At 39.8% G+C, this 16,968-nt stretch overlaps 1 protein-coding gene across 1 annotated transcript; it reads right to left on the reverse strand.

Annotated features, from left to right (window-relative positions):
- Positions 1-64: 64 nt before the first annotated feature.
- Positions 65-12,708, reverse strand: LOC110956904 (aldehyde dehydrogenase 1A1). The gene is made up of 14 exons (XM_022202660.2): positions 12,442-12,708; positions 9,767-9,939; positions 8,889-8,993; positions 8,197-8,337; positions 7,876-8,005; positions 7,730-7,791; positions 4,514-4,642; positions 4,243-4,356; positions 4,027-4,129; positions 3,335-3,519; positions 3,077-3,241; positions 2,821-2,978; positions 1,541-1,615; positions 65-1,341 (listed from the first exon to the last, which is right to left on the reverse strand). Exons 1-14 carry the CDS (start codon positions 12,500-12,502, stop codon positions 1,269-1,271), a joined length of 1,674 nt encoding a protein of 557 aa, XP_022058352.2. The 5' UTR covers positions 12,503-12,708; the 3' UTR covers positions 65-1,268.
- Positions 12,709-16,968: the final 4,260 nt, after the last annotated feature.

The following is a 16,968-nucleotide window of genomic DNA, read 5'->3' on the forward strand; positions in this document are numbered from 1 at the left end:
TTAGGCATATATTCTACATTGTGAACATATTGATTTAATAAAATTAACAAACAAAAAACACTACTTAATTCATAGTAAATTTATTGCATATTCGAAAAGTTTCAGAGTAGTATTGCAAACCTGCTAAAAAATTTATAACTGGATAAAGTCTGTAAGTATTGCAGTGATACTTTCTTTAACCCTCGTGTCGTCCTGTGGGTCAAAACTGACCCGTTTTAAAGCTTGAAAATGTGGAGAGAAAAAATTCACAGTGAAACTTCTGATCTCCACATTTTCAACATTTTTGGGAAAGTTCTGAATTTTTTTGGTGGAAAAAAGAAATGTTAAAAATGTTTCTTAAGAACATTCCCAACAATATCAACCAAAATCCAATGAATTTTGCTGAATTTTCTTAAAGAACACATGAGAAGTTTTACTGATGTATATGTAATCACTTTAGATATTTTTAGGATTTTTTTTCGGAAGATTTTTACTAATGTTTTGAAAATATTTACAAGAATTTCTTGCCAAATTTGGGAGATTTTAATATATATATATATATATATATATATATATATATATATATAAAACTTTTAAGGGAAACTTTTAAGGAATTATTGGAATTTTTCCTGAAGGTTTTGCAAATTTTCAGAAATCTGGGGAATTTTTTTGTTCAATTTTTGGATTTTTTCAGACAAGGAAACAGTATTTTTTGGTGCTCGTAAGTGAGAACAACAGGAGGGTTAAACAAACAGAAATTACAGAACATTTTTAAAATCTGTTTTAATAGTACAACATGAGTAAAAACAAAATTATCACACAGTAACTATGTTTCCATATACGTTGCAAGAAGTGGGCTTGATCCTGTTTACTACATTGACATGAGTGTAAGGTTTACTGGTTAATGATACGGGACACTTTTATTGATTTCATTTGGAAATCCCTGTAAATAATTTGTAAATTGTCTTTCTATTTTTTGTATAATGCCCAATAAAACAACAGATTTCTGACAAAGTGCTTTTTAAGTTGTTCTGTCTGACCAAAAGAAGGCTTTCTAAACTATGACACAAATAAGAGAAACACCACTTTAGAGAACAAAGATTATTGATAATGGAAAGTCAGTCACATTGTAACTGTGATAAGATGTAGAAAACAGGGACAAATGTTCATGAAACACCACAAAAATAACAATGCCTCCTAAACATCCAGGTGCCATAGGATTACTTCAAAATGCCTCTGGAGGATCTGAATTTATGGGATGGATTCAGTAAAGAATCAGTCCAGCATTATTATGAGTTCTTCTGTGAGATTTTAATGGTGACTGCTTTGACCTCTGTGTACTCCTGAAGAGCGTATTTTCCCCTAAAACAAACAAAAAAAAGCGACACTGATTATGTAGGGAAATAAATGATCTATTAACTCACAGTACATTACCATTTACTACTGCAGTTGCAGTGTTATAAGCACTAAAGTACTGACCAATACACAGCTGCGTGTTACACATAAATGCAAGAAGTATAAAGGGCTATTTCCCAAGAGATTATACAACAGTATCACTCACAGTTCCCGTCCATTCCCAGACATCTTGAAGCCACCAAATGGACACTGAGCACTCATGGCATTGTAGCAGTTCACCCTAGAAAAAAAAGCAGCATTCGTTTCACCTCCTTACATAACAATCAAAGGCCATTTGCCAACTATTTTACCCAAAGCCTTCACTACTTTCTATCAAAGCGGCAATAGACATGTATATTTTGCTTTAACTCATCATGCTAAAGTGATGTATGGCTGTAGAACAATGACACCATCGATCTATGGTTTAAAGTGTTGCTTTCATTGTGCATTTCTGTTTGCCAGCGGGTCTTAAATCTCACGGGAAAATGAAGGCTCGGTTTACGGGTAAAAGAACAACCAGAGAAACTGAGGAAACTCTACCTGAAGAAGGAAAAAGAGCCCCGTTGTTGGAGAAAGCACTAAGTGGGAGGCTGATAGAAACTGAGGTAAAACAAGAGTGGACCTCAGATGGGTATTCACTCACTTGAGAGGGTTCAAATCTGACATTCAGTTAGCTTTATTTCTACAAGATCAGTAAGTAGCAAAACCTGCCTACTTATTAGTACAGCCAAGTGTCTTACTCAGCCTTTATCGTAGCACTGAGAGCAGGGATTCTATTTCAGACTGGGATTCTTGTGGTTGTTCCTTGCTGTGGACAGCAGCCAGGCTGTTAGTGGAAGCCCTTTGACTAATGCTACCACTAGCAGACAAATAACCAATCGGGAGCTTCCAGTGAACCAGTCTCTTCCAACGTCTAATACTATGGAAAGGTGTTTTAATATTTAATAGCTAAGTTTGACTATCAGGGATTAAAATTACACATGTCAACAGCACCATTCTGATCAGGAAAAACAACAGCTAAGCTTTGATGAGTCAAAGAAGTAGTTGTAGAAATCTCAAACATCATCATGAATATTGCGATGCTTTATGCTGTTCAGGTCAAGCTTCCCATTGGATCTTGATCCAGCAAAGCATTTGAAAACTATGAGCAGAATTAATGGCAACTGCGATTGGATAAACTCCGATTCAAGATATCAGTTGTGACATATCGACTAGGCAGGATTCCAGTTTGAGTTACCAACGACATCATTTTGATTTGACTTAGTTCCAGTTCAAAATATTGACATCACTCAGACTAGTTACAACTTAAGATGTCTACAAAGGTAAACATCTTTAAGGAAGAGTAGAATTATGCTGTCTAGCTATTAAATGGCAATTCTAATACAACTTAAGGGGGGTTCCTGTATAATCTGCTGTGTAGATGCTCCAGGAAGATTTGATCCTTACCAGACTATCCCAGCCTGTAGAGCAGACGACACTGTGAGGGCTTTGTTAATGTCATTAGTAAACACTCCTGCCGCCAGGCCATAGTGTGTGGCGTTGGCTCTCTGGATGACTTCACTGATGCTGCGGAAACACATGATCTGCTGCACTGGACCAAAAATCTGAGAGTACAGGATGAAAACAGCACATAAGGAGAAAATTCAGAACCCAGTGACAGAATAGACCCAGATCATGTGCACTGTCTAGTAGTTGTAAGCACCTCTTCTTTGGCGATGAGCATATCGTCTGTGACATTTGAGAAGACGGTAGGTTGGATGAAAAGTCCCTGCTGACCCCACATGGACCCACCACACTCCAGTGTGGCGCCCTCTCTCTTCCCGCTCTCTATCAGCTCCATTATCTTATCAAACTGCTTCTGGTCAATCTGCAGAAAACAGCAAACAGTAGCTCACATGCGTTCCTCTTTCTCGCAGTTAAACAGTATATCAGAAGTGAAATCAGTACAGTTTTGGTGTACCTGTGGTCCCTGGTCCACCCCTGGGAGCAGTGGGTTTCCCAGGACTTTGGATTTGGCCCTTTCTACACTGAGACGGACAAACTCCTCGTAGACTGGCTCCTCTACAAACACCCTGGATCCAGCCAGACAGCACTGGCCCTGGTTAAAGAACAGACCACTGTGGGCCTGCTCCACTGCGTGCTCCACTGCAAGACAATTAGAAACAGATAAAGTCTGAAATACTGCACTCTGACTGTTGACAAGAAGTAAGAATTGTTGTGCAGGATAATCTCTTTATGTTACCAGTGCTCTTTAACACTTATTAAAGGTTTGACTACAAGTGGGACATAATGTGAAGTGTCTAGTAGTATGTTTAGGCCTCAGTGCCTGCAAACAGAATGGAGTTTATGCCAAATTCTGCAGAATATTTAATTTTTTAACAATTTCTCTCAAAATACCGTCCTCCATTAACACAAGATCACATTCAATTTATTGGTTTGTTTGATGCAACTTTAGCATTCCGTGTATTTTCTGCACATTGTTTGTAATTTCTTTACTTTTCTTGCATTTTAAAGTATCTTACTCTCATCAAAGTACACAGAATAATGTACTAAATCACTGAAATTCTATTCGGTACATGCACACTGGAAGACATGGTGAAGGTATGAAAAGAGCATCACATTTAAAAACTGACTGAAAAAGTACATACTCACAGTCACAGTCTGCAAAGACAATATTTGGGTTTTTTCCACCAAGCTCTAGTGTAACTCTTTTCAAGTTACTTTCACCTGCAGCCTTCTGGATGAGTTTCCCAACCTGGCAACCAATGACAACCATTTGAGGAGTTTATGTAGACTGGAACAAATGACACAATGAAAGGAAAAAGGACGCAGTTCACAGAGACGCTATTTAATTCATTAGATACTAACATCAGTAGATCCGGTAAAGGCTACTTTGTCTATGTCCATGTGGTGGGAAATGGCACAGCCTGCTGTCTCACCATAACCAGGCACCACGTTCACCACTCCAGGAGGAAATCCAGCCTGAACAGAGAGAGAGTCAACAAAATCTGAGACATTATGTCAAAGTGGGCTTTCTGGTTTTACAGCTACACAGGCGTTGATAATCTCTGAATGCAAGTTTATGGCTTTTGTCCACATGTGTATTATTGCTATGGAGCAGCAGTAATAGTCCAAGTACCTCTTTGATGAGTGCAGCCATGTGCAGAGCTGATAATGGGGTCTGCTCTGCAGGTTTGATGACTACAGTGTTCCCACAGCACAGAGCAGGAGCAATCTTCCAAACAAACATCATTACCGGGAAGTTCCACTGTGGAACCAAAAGACATAAACATGTTGGAGTTGTAGAAAGAGGAAAAAAATATTATGCAATACACATTAAAGTAAGGCTGCTGTGATTATATCAAATTTTCATCACACATGACCAAAGGAAGTCAAAATAAGACAGGCTATTTTGTTTCAAATTTTCTTCATTGTTGACTGAAACAGGCTCTACATTTTTTATCACACATACACATGTAAAATTACAGTTTATTCACGCCTTGCTCATTTTAGGTCCTAGTGATTATAGAGCCTAATAAATTCATCTTCTGAACTCTAAGCAATTTCTGGGATTTTTATTTGCTCCTGTTATACTTCTTGCTTACTGTGGCTCATTTTTCACAGCATTATAAAGTTTTGTCTCTCTATGGAAACAGTACAACCACGGCTAGAAGCAGAGAGAAGTCAAAAATGTCTTCTGTGTGGTTTTGCACAGCTATAGTGCCATAAATAAAAAAAAAAGAAAAGATAAAAGTACAATTCTTTGATATTTTATTTTACAAAAATTAAAAAAAATGGAACCAACATGTACAACATTTTCCTAAGTGTTTCGTGGTGTTCCCAGAACAGTGGAAAAAGAACGTGATTGGACACCTGATGCTATACACTGATCACGCTTAATATTATAACCACCTGCTTAATATTGTGTTGGTCCCCCTTTTGCTGTCAAAACAGCCCTGACCCATCAAGGCACGGACCCCGCTGGAGCCCTGAAGGTGTGCTGTGGTATCTGGCATCAAGATCTTAGCAGCAGATCCTTGAAGTCCTGTAAGCTGTGAGGTGGGGCCTCCATGAATCGAAATTGTTTATTCAGCACATCCCACAGATGATCGATTGGATTGAGATCTGGGGAAATCGGAGGCTAATTCAACACCTCAAACTGGTTGTTGCGCTCCTCAAACCATTCCTGTACTGTGTTTGATTAGTGGCATGGTGCACTTTCCTGCTGAAAGAGGCCACAGCCATCAGCAAATACCATTTCCATAAAAGGGTGTACATGGTCTGCAACAATGCTTAGGCAGGTAGTACGTGCCAAAGTAACATCTACATGGACAGCAGGACCCAAAGTTTCCCAGCAGAACGTTGCCCAAACCATCACACTGCCTCCCCTTCCTTTCCTTCTTCCCATAGTGCATCCTGGTGCCATGTGTTCCTCAGGTAAGCGATACACTCAGCCATCCACGTGATGTAAAAGAAAACATGATTCATCAGGCCAGACCTGTCACGCCCTCTGGCTTCGACGAGCCGGCGAATCAAGCATAACAACGAGCGGCTGTGCTGAGTGCACAGCCGAGGCAGATCAACAATCAACGCAGAATAAATCCAGACTCCCTCCTTCCCTCCGACGCCGCATCATTCATTCATGCTCCATGTTTCATCTCAAAGACCACAACGCAGTCCACCAAACCCTGCACGTCGTTCTCCATTTCCTGCCTGCTGTTTACTGGACTCTATTCACTTTTAGACTGTTACCCGTTTCCCTGCACTCACCACGTCTCTCTCTCGGTTTAGCTCATCTTGCCGCCCGTCAGACTATGGACCATGCTCTGGAACATGGAGTTTTCTGGAGTTTTCTCTCCCCGTATTTTAGTTTAGTTTATTTAGTTTATCTCGGCCTTCGGGTCCACCCTTGGTTAGTTTAATTTATTTCCTTCTCCCCGTTGCTTCCCTCCTGCCTTAGTGTTTAAGAGCTTTTTCTGTTTTCATATCCCTGTTGTATTAAATCCTTATTAATTTCATCCACCTGACTCCTCCTGCTGCTTGGGTTCTATTCTGTTGCGTGACAAGACCGTTCTTCCATTGCTCTGTGGTCCAGGTCTGATGCTCATAATTGATGCTTTCAACAGTGCACAGGGGTCACCCTGACTGGTCTGCAGCTATGCAGCCCCATACACAACAAAATGTGATGCATTGTGTGTTCTGACAGCTTTCTTTCAGAACCAGCATTAACTTCTTCAGCTATTTGAGCAACAATACTCATCTGTTGGATTGGAGCACACGGGTCAGCCTTCACTCCCCACATGCATCAGTGAACCATAACCCTGTCGCTGGTTCATCCCTGTTCCTTCCTTGGATGACTTTGATAGATACTGACTGATGTGGCCTTTCCTCTTTCCTCTTCTTTAAAGGCCACTGAGCTGCAGCAAGAGTTATTAATCGTACACGAATAAAAACATGAGGTGTACTTCAAGTCAAAATGTTTACTCAAGAAAAACCAAAAATAAACAAAGATACATTCCGCATGTTCATCCGGTAGAAAAAATTATGCTCCCCTAATCGTCACAGCTCTCATGCAACCCTAACTGTCATAATCAAAATCGCTATTATTCAATTATGGCTCTTACACTTACCACTGCAAACTGGAACACCCCACAAGAGCTGCAGATTTGGAGATGCCTGTCTAGCCATCACCGTTTTGCCCTTCTCACAGTTGCTCAATCCACTCTCCTTACGCTTGCCCAGTTTTCCTTCTTCTAACTTCAACTTTGAGGACAAACTTTTGGGGACAAACCGTTTACCTGCTGCCATAACTGGCCATATTCAACCCACTAACAGGTGCCATAATGAAGAGATAATCAGTGTTATTCACTTCCCTCGTCAGTGGTCTTCATGTTTTCCCTGATCAGTGTTTATATTTTACTGCCTACAATTTTAATATTTTTTACATACTTACTACTCTCTGCTCTGTGGTAGCACAGCCAAAAAACTTTAGCTGTGTGACTGTGGCTACGGCTGGGCTACTAATAGGTTCACAGTTGTGCTGAAGAATGCAGAGTTTCTTACTTTTAGGGAATGTGTTAAGAGCAAAAAAGATAAATTTTTTGCTAAACTTTCGAGTGAGACATGAAGAGTAAAGTGATTTCGATGGAATATCACATTTTCAAGCTGAGCTTTGGATACTTTTCAGCAGTTAAAGGACTATTGCAAAGTTGAAAATCCAGCGATTGTTTCTTTCTATACTGTTTTTGGCGCATTTTTAAGTATAATACGTCTTTCAAACCTTTCCTCAGAGTAAACATTTGCTATGTACTGTATCCGACGTGTGGTATTTGTACAAAATCCTTTTTCTACTCACAGGAATAATCTGTCCGCATACTCCAATGGGCTCATGTCGCGTGTAAGTGAAATACTCTCCATCTAAAAGCATGCATACAGTTATTTCAGTTATTTCATTTAGGTGCTGTATGCGAGGAACCAAACTCTGAAAAGGTGCCAACTTACCAACAGGGATGGTTTTGCCATGAATTTTATCAGCCCAGCCACCGTAGTATCTCAAGGTCTTTATTGTGGCCATCAGATCTACAAAGTACGCCATGAGGAACACTTTTCCACAGTCCAGGGCCTCAAGAGTCTAGAAAAAAGACACAGTAACTACCATAGAAACACCATTACTTTATGGCAATAAACCAGTTGCATGGTTTCATGGAGCTTTACACACACATATATTATATATATATATATGTGTGTGTGTGTGTGTGTGTGTGTGTGTGTGTGTGTGTGTGTGTGTGTGTGTGTGTGTGTGTGTGTGTGTGTGTTTCTCACTGCCAGTAGGAGCCGATCTCTCTCCACTAAGTCAGCAAGTCTGTTTAGTAGACGACCTCGATCTGAGGCGTCCATGGATCGCCATGGTGACCCCATCTGGAAGGCAGCCCTGGCGCTTCTCACTGCCTCATCCACATCTTCCTGGGAGAGATTCAAGTTGAGGAAGTCAGAATCAATTCCCAATAACCAGATCACATTATAAATGTCACAGTCTGCAGATCTGACTCTTGATTTCAACTCATGAAAATCAACTTCAACTTCGGCTTTATTGTCATTCAGCAGAGTATGTAGTAAACAGTTAAACAAAATGGCATTTCTCACATCCATTCACAGTGCAGAAATAAAGGTAATACTATATAAAGTTAAGAATAAATATAAGGTAACAATGAATATATGATAAGTTAAAAAAAAAAAAAGTAACTCAATTAAAAAAAACAAAAAAAACACCAAAACACTACTGGGGTGATAATGAGTGAGATTAATGTGACTACAGTTTAGAGTAAGGAGGTGATGGGTGTGTGTGCAAAATCCTCCTAAAAACTTTAAAGGGGCAAATGGAAGAGGCAAAACTCCACAGACCCTGAAACATTTGTATAAAACACAGGGTGATACACTTTTAAAGTTTTGTACCCTTTCCTTGTACAGACTGTAAAAGCACATATGATTTGTAATATGATGTGTAACACACTCACTGAGTCAGCCTCCTCCACTTCACACAGCAGCTCCCCTGTGGTGGGATTATACACAGGAATCTTCCTGCCGCTGCATGACTCATGCCAGTCGTTATTGATGAACAACTGAGGGACCAGGGCAGAAATACACATGAAACAGTCCAGTATTATCTCTAAAAGCACATCAAAGACAGTCTGGAACACATGGTGCAGTGTATCAGCTCCTCTCAGCCTGATTAAACTAATTACAGGCTCCTTGTTATTTAGCAGGAGCTGTTTTGCCCACTCAGACTTTTTTATGAGATGCATCTGCATGCCTTTCCAGGTAATTACTGCACCCTAACTGATCCTACAGTCCACTGAATGGATTCCTTTATTCATCTCGTTTCGTGTCATTAAAAGCACATTTCTGTTCTCCTGTAATTACAAGCAGAAACACCATATTTAAGTTTCATTTTGGACACAAACCATCTCTGGTGCACAATGCCATACTAAAGGACAGCTAAACCAGTTATCAAAAGCTGACAATCTGTCCACTAAGAATGTTTTTGCCCAGCAAGGCGTATGATACATTTTTGGATGAGGATGAAAGAAACATGTCAAAACCACCACACACACTGCAGTTTCTTACTGTTGTAGACTCCATAACTACCTGCTGTAAGACACCTACATGGATCATGTGAAGTGGATTTTTCTGAGAAAGCCAAAGCCAGCAGCAGTAGACCGAACGGCATATGTTAATAAACTTTCTAAATCTGGATGTCTCTTTAGAAAACTTTGTGGATTTCTGTAGCCTGATGCTTTTTGATACACACTAAATCATCTTCTGAGAACAAAGACATCCAAACCAAACTGGAGCTCATGTTTCAGCCCTGGCTGCTGTGACTGGGTCAGCCTACCTTAGTGTAAAGGATTGGGGGGTCTGGGATTGGAGTGGGCAGCGCCTTCGTCTTTGATCCATCGACACGCTGTGATCTGTGCTCCTGGTTTGGACCCTGGTGGTCACACCCGTTACCAGCCTGCTGCTCGTGGCCATTACTCGGCTGGGAGTTCGTGTTGGCACGTTTTCTCTCTGAAATAGAAACAAATGCGCACCAGTGTTACTCAAGCTCCTTTGTGTGCATACATTTTGGTTTAACAAAACATTTGTACATGACTGTGAAAGCTAACATACACACGTGGACAAAATTGTTGGTACCCCTCAGTTAAAGAAGGAAAAACCCACAATTCTCACTGAAATCACTTGAAACTCACAAAAGTAACAATAAATAAACATTTATTGAAAATTAAATAATCAAAATCAGCCATCACTTTTGAATTGTTGATTAACATAATTATTTAAAAAAAACAAACTAATGAAATAGGGCTGGACAAAAATGATGGTACCCATAACTTAATATTTTGTTGCACAACCTTTTGAGGCAATCACTGCAATTAAACGATTTCTGTATTTGTCAATGAGCGTTCTGCAGCTGTCAACAGGTATTTTGGCCCACTCCTCATGAGCAAACAGCTCCAGTTGTCTCAGGTTTGATGGGTGTCTTCTCCAAATGGCATGTTTCAGCTCCTTCCACATATGTTCAATGGGATTCAGATCTGGGCTCATAGAAGGCCACTTTAGAATAGTCCAACGCTTTTCTCTCAGCCATTCTTGGGTGTTTTTGGCTGTGTGTTTTGGATCGTTGTCCTGTTGGAAGACCCATGACCTGCGACTGAGACCAAGCTTTCTGACACTAGGCAGCACATTTCTCTCCAGAATGCCTTGATAGTCTTCAGATTTCATCGTACCTTGCACACTTTCAAGACACCCTGTGCCAGATGCAGCAAAGCAGCCCCAAAACATTACTGAGCCTCCTCCATGTTTCACCGTAGGGACAGTGTTCTTTTCTTCGTATGCTTGGTTTTTGAGTCTATGAACATAGAGTTGATGTGCCTTACCAAAAAGCTCCAGTTTGGTCTCATCTGTCCAAAGGACATTCTCCCAGAAGCTTTGTGGCTTGTCAACATGCATTTTTGCAAATTCCAGTCTGGCTTTTTTATGAGTTTTTTTCAGCAGTGGTGTCCTCCTTGGTCGTCTCCCATGAAGTCCACTTTGGCTCAAACAACGACGAATGGTGCGATCTGACACTGATGTACCTTGGCCTTGGAGTTCACCTTTAATTTCTTTGGAGGTTGCTCTGGGCTCTTTGGATACAATTCCAACGATCCGTCTCTTCAATTTGTCATCAATTTTCCTCTTGCGGCCACGTCCAGGGAGGTTGGCTACTGTCCCGTGGGTCTTGAACTTCTGAATAATATGAGCCACTGTTGTCACAGGAACTTCAAGCTGTTTAGAGATGGTCTTATAGCCTTTACCTTTAAGATGTTTGTCTATAATTTTTTTCGGATGTCCTGGGACAATTCTCTCCTTCGCTTTCTGTTGTCCATGTTCAGTGTGGTACACACCTTTTCACCAAACAGCAGGGTGACTACTTGTCTCCCTTTAAATAGGCAGACTGACTGATTATGAGTTTGGAAACACCTGTGATGTCAATTAAATGACACACCTGAGTTAATCATGTCACTCTGGTCAAATAGTTTTCAATCTTTTATAGAGGTACCATCATTTTTGTCCAGGCCTGTTTCATTAGTTTGTTTTTTTTAAATAATTATGTTAATCAACAATTCAAAAGTAATGGCTGTTTTTGATTATTTAATTTTCAATAAATTTTTATTTATTGTTACTTTTGTGAGTTTCAAGTGATTTCAGTGAGAATTGTGGGTTTTTCCTTCTTTAACTGAGGGGTACCAACAATTTTGTCCACGCGTGTATGGATCACTGAGTGAGAATAGCTCAGTTCGTGCATCCTTGTGCATAAGATCACATCCCAACCCAATGGACTCAACAGTAACTGTGCCAAATGAGATACTGGCATTGTCGACAGGGTAACACCACTCGGTCAGGGGTCACGAGTGGCACCACAAAGTCGGGTCGGCTCTGATCAGAGGACTGGACCTCATTTGGAGGACAGGTTTGGAAGACGCAGGCCAGGGCAAAACACTACAAGAGGTATCACATTTGAGGAGCATTTTAAAAGCCTCCCTTGAATAATGAGATGCTACATCTCAAGGAGCCATATTTTCAATACATCCAAACTTACTGGAGAGCTTTTGTGTAACAAATTCATATACAAATACACAGCATAACATGTGATATGTAGAAAAATTTCACTAATAATTTTGCTATTTGAAGCTGATTTGACAATTGATTAGAAGACTGGTTCTATTTTGATAATTTTTAATTATTTGCGTTACTTTTCAACATTTTTAATTGTGCATTTCTGAGAACAACCATTTATTTGCAGGCATGCTACTTTAAACATGGTGTGTGTTTTTTTCATTTTTGCGTTTTCAGACTACAGTAAAAGCTCAATATTAGAACATATATGTCACTTTGATGACAAATTTTAGCAGTAAATCTTAAAAATGAACTACTTTTATGGGATTTTAAAACAGTTTCAGTGTCTCACGGCCACTAGAAATCGCCAGCTGTCAGCTCGCAGGACTTTACAACGTCTGAATAAGTTGTTGTTACCTGTGTGTGATGATGACGAAGCTCCTCCGGTCTGCTGGATTCTCCCTCCGGTCACCGACATGCTGCAGCTCCTCTCTGAGAGTCTCCGGGCTGCTTTATACGTGCAGCTCTCAGCGCTGCACACCGGAACAGTACCGGAGCACCGGGAGTCCTGCTCGGTGCTCGGAGGGTCCCGCTGCACGTACTGACCGTCGCACAGTCTCAACCAATCACAGCGCCGCGCACGTGTCCTCGGTTGACATGACAACGGAGGGGAGGATGGTAAGTTTTTCCACAGGAGCCAAAGAAAAGTTTGGTTGTGAAAACTTTCTGATGCGTACAAAGCAGCCAGGAGTGAAACATATGAGGAGTGCTTTAAAATTCAGGGTCCTTGTGGGGTAAACTGGGGTGAGATGCCACACAGAATTCCCCTCTGATCACTAAATTATGTCGCCTTCAAGTCTTTTCATGGATGATAGCACTCTTGTTAATCTTTAAATGGCATCACAATAACTTTACTGGTCTAAGGAAATTAAAAGACATCGTTTTGAGGTATGTTGTTATCGTACATGTTCATGTGGGATTTTTTTAAATAAGAATTTACAGATAGAAGTCTTGTAAAGGATAATCCATTCATTTGAACAAAAAATATTATAGAAAATACTTTTCTAGAATTTGCAAAAGTTTAAGAAAGTTTTGATCCCATCAATGAGCCAGAGATCAATGATTGACCACGCTTTTAATTTCTCATAAAAATGTGCAGCCATGGCCTGTCTAATAAAGTAACATAATCGCTAACCAGCAGTAAAAAGAAATGAATACATAAAAATTTAAAAATTGGAAAAATAAAATCTTAAATCTAAAAGGCTAACAAGACATTTTGCTTGTCAAAAAATGAATAAAAATAAATTAAATAAATAAAAAATTCATATATGTGGTAGCTAACATTTATGTTGCAGTAACAATCATCAACGTCAAAACTTGATAAATTAGTTAATCTTATGCATAGGTGACATGTTTTTTCGCCTTCCCTCAGTAGCAGGGATTTTACATCTGATTTTACAAAGTTAAAAAGTTTTAGTTTGTTATGATTTAATGAACCTCTAAAATTGTCCACTTAGGCAGAATTTTTGTGTAGATATTTTATTGCTATTAAAATTACACATACACAAAATATAAATTGCATGGCAAATCAAGGAAATCAGCAGGTTTCAGACTCACAGTTTCATAGGGTAATACCAGACTCTCTGCTCAATGTGTCTTCCCAAAAGGTTCAAAAATAAACTTAGGTCAATCCTTGTACTTAAATGGTACTTCACTAATCTTCACTGCATTTAGGATGGTAACATCACACTTTTACTTCACTGTCTATCTGACAGCCAGAGTTACATTTCAGATTAATATGCAGATAGCCACACAAATTAAATTTAGCACCTTGTAATAATGTATATCAACAAAATGCTGCTTCCACTTCATTGTATTTGTAACAAGAATCCAGTGATAATGCAGAAACCCTGAGGATTTTATAAACGTATACCTAGTCAAGATGCCAGTGAGTGTCAAACTACTGTATCATTTGCACCTTAGAAATAGCAATCATCAAATTATCAGTGCACTTCTGAAAACACAACCCCCAATAATGTGATTTCACTATGTAATGAATTAAACTTTTAAAGTGGGAATCAATCCAACCACAAGCGGCTTCCAGTCCAGTCCTAATGTCTGAACTTTGCTAGCTTTTGCAGTGATAGACGCTTTTATTCCTTCAATCATCAGTGAACCCGTTCAGCTGAACTGCCTGAATAAGCCCGTCTCCAAGGCAGCAAACATAATTGGGAAGATGTTTGCTTTGATAAGAGGTCTCCTGCTGCTTCGCTGTCTCCCAGGAACAATGTGATCACATAACTGTGTCTGGTGCGCCTATTTTGATTAGTCTGGAAATACACACATCCTTTTGAGAACTATCCCCTGGGACAACACAACCTCTGTACTTAACCCTCGTTAAGCAATTGAAAAGATCAGTACAACTGCATTTGAGGAGTGTTGCAGAACTTGGTGGAACCCATTCTCCCATACTAACACATACAGCTCTGTTTTGTCATACAGGAAGAGTTCACTCAAATTCTGTTTGTGCAAAGCTTTTGTGTCTCAGAGAGGTAAATATAGTGAGCTGAAAAGTGTTGCAAATTGTGATCAACACAGTGCTTGTCTAAGATGTAGTAGCAGTCTGTCTATTTAAACCACATATTAAGCATCATGGCCATTCAAGTGTCTGAAGCTGTGCAGCTGTGTGTTAGGATTGTAACTCTGGTCTATTTAATATTTCAATATAGGCACCAACACATTACGATGCTGCCTCGCTCCACAGAGTCAGTGTGTCTCTGCCAGAACTAATGACAAGATTGGACCAGCTCGGCCTGAAGAGGATGTGGACCACCAGGTCAAAGGAGCTGTTGCTTGACCGGACAGCACCGGGTGTCCCACAGTTGAGCTTGAGCCAAATTGACAGTTTGATGGAGAGTGAAAAAGAAAGGAGAATGAGGGAAATGAGAGAGTGAGAGACAGAAGAGGAAATTGGGGGAAATATATAATGCAGTAATGGATTTAAGAAAAAAGGAAAATGAGGGATGAAGGCCTGAGAAAAGAAGTGAGGAGGTAAAAGGAATAACAGAGAGGAGCAAATGTCTCTAATAATCAAATTAGAGGCCACAAGATAAAAGTTAGAAATGTCAAAACACACCGCCCGTCCAATAAAAAGTCACACTCTGTAATATTTTAATGGCCTGCCTTTAGCTCTAAGAATGACACGCATTCACTGTGGCATCGTTTTGAGAAGCTTCTGCGATGTCATGGCATTTATTTCTGTTCAGTGATGCATTCATTTTTCACCAAGATCTTGTATTGATGATGGGAGAATTGGACGGCCAATCCATGGGTGAAAATGATGTCTGATGCTCCCAGATTCACTCATTCATGATGTGAGCCCCATGAATCCTCACATCGTCATTTTGAAACATGTCCATGCCATCAGAGAAGAAAAACTCCACTGATGGACAGACCTGGTCATTCAGTATATTCAGGTAGTCAGCTGACCTCATTCTTTGGAAACATAATGTTGCTGAACCTGACCAACCCCAGATCATAACCCTAACCCCCACAGGCTTGTAGGCACCAGACATGATGAGTGCATCACTTCTTCTGCCTCTCTTCTTACCCTGATGCCCCCATCACTTTGGAACAGGGTAAATCTGGACTCATTAAACCACATGGCCTTTTTCCATGGCTCCAAAGTTCAATCCTTTTGCTACCTTGCAAACTGAAGCCTTTTATTTCAGATTAGCCTCACTGATCAGTGGTTTTCTTAGAGCTACACAGCTGTTTAGTCCCAATCCTTTGAGCTCTTTTTGCATTGTACATGTGGAAATGCTCTTACTGTCACTCTTAAACATAGCTGTAAATGCACCCGTTGATTTCCTGCAATCATATAAGAGTTGTTGTGACCACATTTGTTCCTTGAAGATGATGGTTCACGTCTATCCTTCAGGTTTTAATAATGTGTTGAACGGTTTTTAACCTGATTTAAGTAGTTTCAGAAATCTCCTGAGCTGTTTTCTATGCTTGATGCAAACCAGTAATTTTACCCTCCTGAAACAGATTAACATCCTTTCCATGACCACAGGATATGTCTTCCAATACGGGTGTTTAAAAAATGAGTAGCTCTTCACTGCATCAGCTAGGGTTAGATAAATTTTTGCCAGCTGAAACACATCCATCACTGTATTAATTATCCAACAGAAGCTCTTGCCTATTTGCTTAGTTAAATCCAAATGACAACTTTTTTTGGACAGACAGCGTATGAAAATGAGAGGAGAATGAAAGATTAACATATCCTATTTGTCAGATGCTAAACTATTCTATTAACATCTGATGACTTTGCAGTTTACAGACAAATCCACATGCTGTTCCTCACAAATATCAATCGTTCCTCGGCAGATGATTTACTGCAACTGTAACAAAAGCCTGTTGGCATTACTATAAATATACAACACCAAAAGGCGTGAGCTGCAATGGTTTGGGGAATGCATGTCATAGATGAACCACAGCATCCTGAGAGCATAACCAAAAACTGGAAGCAATATTGAATTTGCCTAAACAGATGAACAGCACTCCCTTGTGACACATTACAGATATTACACTGTTCACTAAACAGTACCAGGTGTTTGGGAAGTTGTGCCCAGATGCTTTACTTAAACACGCTAATATCACAAGGTGTTTTTTCTGGACCTAAATTCAAAGTTCCATGTAAACTTTAAATTGCAAAATCTTACTACTTACTTAAAAATGGCAAATCTGCTGTAAGAAAGACACATAATCATGTATTAAAAGATGAATAGACTTATGCAAATGCCTTTCCAGAATGAAAATGCAAAATGCATTTGAATATAAGCAATAAATAGCACAAAAAGTGTACTTGCACATCTTGTACTTTCCATTAAAATGTATTAATTGGTAGGTAGTAACAATTTCAAACAGATAATCTTGGCTTTG

This window comes from Acanthochromis polyacanthus, chromosome 7, assembly GCF_021347895.1.
Source record: "Acanthochromis polyacanthus isolate Apoly-LR-REF ecotype Palm Island chromosome 7, KAUST_Apoly_ChrSc, whole genome shotgun sequence".
NCBI lineage: Eukaryota > Metazoa > Chordata > Actinopteri > Pomacentridae > Acanthochromis > Acanthochromis polyacanthus.